The following is a 4,753-nucleotide window of genomic DNA, read 5'->3' on the forward strand; positions in this document are numbered from 1 at the left end:
CAAGTTGCTTAATTCTTGGATGTTAAAAGACGGTTTTGACGAGATAATTATGAAAGAGTGATCAGAATTTAGGGGCTATGGCACACCTAGTGTTGTAAAACTCATCGAGTTGGCCGATTACTCCTCCGAGTACACGCTACTCGGCCCCTTACCGAGGCGAGTTACAGAATCCCGAGTACTCCCCGATCAGCCCTTACTGAACTGATTAGTGTTGTCAAACCTTGTCAACTCGGTGATTAATATGTATAATATACTTAACGATTTATTATTTAACACACATGCACATGCGATTATTACTACATATATATCTTAAATTTTCAGTATCTATTCACGATGTGAGACCATTATGTGTTTTTCTGGTTTTGTGTATTCACATGTATCTAATTTCGTTATATATTTCAATCAACTTAAGATTTTAACTTATGATTTTGACATATATAAGTTCCCTAAAAATATTTATACATGAATTATCGAATCTGAGTACTCCCGAGTACTCCTGAGTACTCGCTACTCGGTAGTCGGCCGAGCAGGTACCGAGTAACGAGTTCTACAACCATGGGCACACCATATATGCGCTTGCTGAACAAATTAAAACAATTAAAAATTGCAGTTAGACGCTGGAAGGCAAACACAGTAAAAATGGAGAATGCTGAAATTGAGACATTGAAAAAAAGAATGGTTGAAATTGAAATGGCAGCGGAATATAGACCCTTAACGACAATAGAAGTGGAGGAAAGAACTAACGGGGGGGGGGGGGGGTTAAGATCGTGGAGCATGCAACAGTAATGGCTTTAAATCTAAAACAAAGTTCAAAACTTAAATGGGAGATGGAAGGAGATGAAAATACTCGATTCTTCCATGGTTATGTCAACAACAGAAACAGAAAAAATCATATACACGGTATCATGGCTGGTGGGATCTGGACGAGTAATCCGATCGAAATCAAACAGGAGGCGAAAAAATTCTTTGAAGATAAATTCTCGGAAAAATGGCCAAATAGACCAGTATTCTGGAACACTGGTTTTCGTAAACTTTCGGACTTGGATGCTCGTATCCTCGAACAAGAATTTACCTTGGAAAAAATAAAAGCGGCAGTATGGTCGTGTGGTGGGGAAAAATCCCCAGGGCCGGATGGTTTCACTTTTAAGTTTTTTAAAAAATATTGGGAGCTGCTGAAAGATGATGTATTGGCGTTAGTAAAGTTCTTTGAAGGTGGTGGTAAACTATCAAGAGGATGCAACTCTTCATTTATTTCTCTTGCAGTTAAGTCTAAGGATCCGATTCACTTTTGTGATTTTAGACCAATAAGTCTGATAGGATTAATATATAAAATAATTGCTAAGTTGCTGGCTCTTAGACTCAAATTGGTCATTGGGCACGTCACTGATGAAATTCAATCTGCATACGTTGAAGGAAGGAATATTCTCGAAGGCCCAATGATTGTAAATGAATTGTGCTCCTGGGCAAAGGCTAGAGGAAGAAAGATGCTCCTATTTAAGGTGGATTTTAACAAATCCTTTGACTCGGTTAATTGGGCTTTCCTGGATTCTATCATGGAGCAAAAGAATTTTGGGGTGAGATGGCGGCTTTGGATTCGTAACTGCTTAGAATCCGGAAGAGCTTCGGTGATCATCAATGGAAGCCCTACAAAGGAATTCTCAATGTCTAAGGGTGTTAGGCAGGGGGACCCATTATCCCCCTTCCTTTTTATTATTGCGATGGAAGGATTAAACTTGGCCATGAAGATGGCAGTGGAGAAAGGTGTGTTCGACGGGATAAAATTCCCAAATTCTAATTTGTGTGTGTCACACTTATTTTATGCAGATGATGCATTGTTCATTGGAGAATGTTCTAGGCGAAACATAGCTAATTTGGCTAGGATCTTACGATGCTTTCACATCTCATCTGGATTAAAAGTGAACTTCTAAAAGTCAAAATTGTTTGGTGTGGGTGCTCCCCTCATGGAAATCTCGAATTGGTCTGCCCCTTTTGGATGTGAGCCATCATCGATTCCATTTACTTACTTGGGTATCCCTGATGGTGAGAATATGAATAAAAAGAATGCATGGAGGCTGATCATTGAAAAGTTCCACTCCAAGTTGTCTACGTGGAAAGTGAAAGCATTAAGCTTTGGTGGTAGAGTAACACTTGCAAATGCGGTGTTGGGTAATCTCCCAACATATTTTATGTCTATATTTGTAATCCCAAATGGCGTTCTAGACACACTTGAAAAAATTAGGAGGAAATTCATTTGGTGTAGAGAGTATAACAAAAAGAGTATTTATTGGGTCAAATGGGATAAAATTATAGCACCAAAGAAGGTTGGAGGCATTGGGCTTGGGTCCATTAAAGCTACGAATATTTCTTTGTTAGCCAAATGGATGTGGCGCTTGAAAGCGGATGAATCCTCTATGTGGTCCAAAGTAATTCGAAGTATCCATAATCTAGAAGGGAGGCATTGGTGTGTTTTCGCTAATAGATCCAACACCGGCGTGTGGAAAAATATTATAAAAACACGAAATCGTTATATGCAATATAACATTGATCCAAAGGAAATTGTGTCCTGGAATTCAATAGATCGGTGTTGGGAATCTGACATTGTGAGAGATGGAAGGTTTATGGTCTGTCTGTTACGGGAGAGAATAGAATTGGCGGGATATATCGTCAACGACGGACCATTTGCTTGGGATAAGTTGACTCCCTTTAAGATTCTATGTTTCATCTGGAGAGCAAAACTCGGTAGAATTCCATCTGCTGTGGAATTAAAAAACAGGGGTATCATAATTCCAAATACTATGTGTGGTGTATGCAATTCAGAGGAGGAGACATGCGAACATATTTTGTTAACTTGTCCTGTGGCGAAGGAAATAATGGATTCGATACTGGTGTGGTGCGAGATTAGATGTGACAGATTTCTTTCGGTGGATAATATGCTCTTGTTCATCTCACGGTGGTCGAAGTGTAAATATAAAAGAAGACTGCTCAATGCAATATTATGTGGAGCTTTATGGTTCATATGGATGGATAGGAACAAAAGGATTTTTGAAAAAATTCCAATAGTTTCGGCGAACACGTGGAAAGAATAAAAGCAACAACATTCATATGGTGCAAGCATAGAGGTTTATTCAAAAAAATGGATTGGAGAGTTTGGAATATTAGTCTTTTTCTCAGTTTGTAATTGTTTTCAATTTCCCTGTTGTTCTTCGTTTGTTTTCTCATTTTTCTTTTGTACTGTTTGTTTGTTCTCCACATCTCCTTGATGTGGTTTTCTTATATATTTGCCGTTTTCCAAAAAAAATGAAAAAAAAAAACCAAAAAAAATGAAAAAAAAAACATAATTTTATTAAATTTATTGCAATTAGTACATTTACATATTATGTGGAAATTAATAAAATGAAAAAAAAAACCATAAAATGTCATATGGAAAAAAATTATTTGAAAATCACCACAAAATGACATGTGGCAAAATCAATAAGAACATGACACGTGGCAAAAAAGTTCTTTATTTACTAGGGAGGATATATATATATATATATATATATATATATATATATATATATATATATATATATATACACACACACACACACACACGCTAGGCAAAACCTCGCGCGTTGCGCAAGAATGTCGTTAACCGGTTAAAATAATTGTGGGTAAAATTTTAAAATATGTTGAAATTTAACATTTTATTCATCTTTTTGGGCGTTAACTGAATTAACAAACAATAAAAAAATCATTAATTGGTATTTTAATACTATCTAATATAGTCGGACGTTTTTTAAACATTACTTTTATATTTTTATACCAATACATATTATAATTTTTAATAACATTGATATAATTAAAATACTAATTAACATTTTCTTTCTATTATCTAGTAATATTTTTTAGACAAAAAATAAAGTTTTTTTGAATGAAATATTGATAAATAACCAGATAGACTTTGTATTATACTACTTATATTAGACAAAAACATCCAAAGTTTTAGATATGACCTTTCAAGTATTGAACATTGAAATTATGAGTAAAATTATATAAAATATTTCATTAAACATAAATATCATCAAGGGTTTTAGTATATCGATTAGTAAATATGATATTAATTTTCAAATACATTTTTGGAAAACCTACATTTGATTTTGTTAGTACACTGAGAACCCCCTTCCGTACTTTGTACCTGAAAAACTAAAATGAATAGGAATATAAAAATAGATTATACAAAGCATGAATCAAAATAATTAAAAAGGTAGTTAGATCTTCTCAACACCGGTTAACGATCATCTGCCTCTTTAGTGTTATCGATCGTAGTATCTAAAGTTGAACCAACCCTCCTACATATGCATTCTTTTCGGATTTCATGAAATTTACATAACAAATATTAAAAGAGAAGAGAAAAAATGTAACATCCTAGTCGCTTAAAAATTTACCATTACAATGTGAGAATCATAACCAATATCACATTGGTGATCATGAAGAAAGGTTCAACCAAAGTGAAAAATATTATAAGAAATGACGCAATCCCCAATGGAGTTCAAGGTATTCTTGGGTGCTAATAACACTCTATAAAGCCATAACTTTAAGAGAAGAAAAAGAAATATGAGTAGAAAAGCAGGGAAGTAAGGTTATTATATAGCCAAAAACATTTCTATGTTTTATTTCTGTTTATGTTAGTCGTATTTGTATTTAACTCGTATTATGGACATTGTAATTAATGGTAACCATTAATTACTTGAAAGGTGAAATATTGTGAATA

The 4,753-nt window shown here is 34.4% G+C and overlaps 1 protein-coding gene across 1 annotated transcript; it reads left to right on the top strand.

Moving 5' to 3' along the window:
- The first annotated feature begins 1,961 nt into the window (after positions 1-1,961).
- Positions 1,962-3,086, top strand: LOC128132828 (uncharacterized). Its single transcript, XM_052769817.1, has one exon. The coding sequence runs from the start codon at positions 1,962-1,964 to the stop codon at positions 3,084-3,086; it is 1,125 nt and encodes a 374-aa protein (XP_052625777.1).
- Positions 3,087-4,753: the final 1,667 nt, after the last annotated feature.

The sequence above is a fragment of the Lactuca sativa genome, chromosome 3 (assembly GCF_002870075.4).
Source record: "Lactuca sativa cultivar Salinas chromosome 3, Lsat_Salinas_v11, whole genome shotgun sequence".
Lineage (NCBI taxonomy): Eukaryota > Viridiplantae > Streptophyta > Magnoliopsida > Asterales > Asteraceae > Lactuca > Lactuca sativa.

What these genes read in the sequence shown, in the direction of transcription:
- LOC128132828 (XM_052769817.1), top strand. Translation starts at nt 1,962, where the DNA reads ATGGAAATCTCGAATTGGTCTGCCCCTTTTGGATGTGAGCCATCATCG.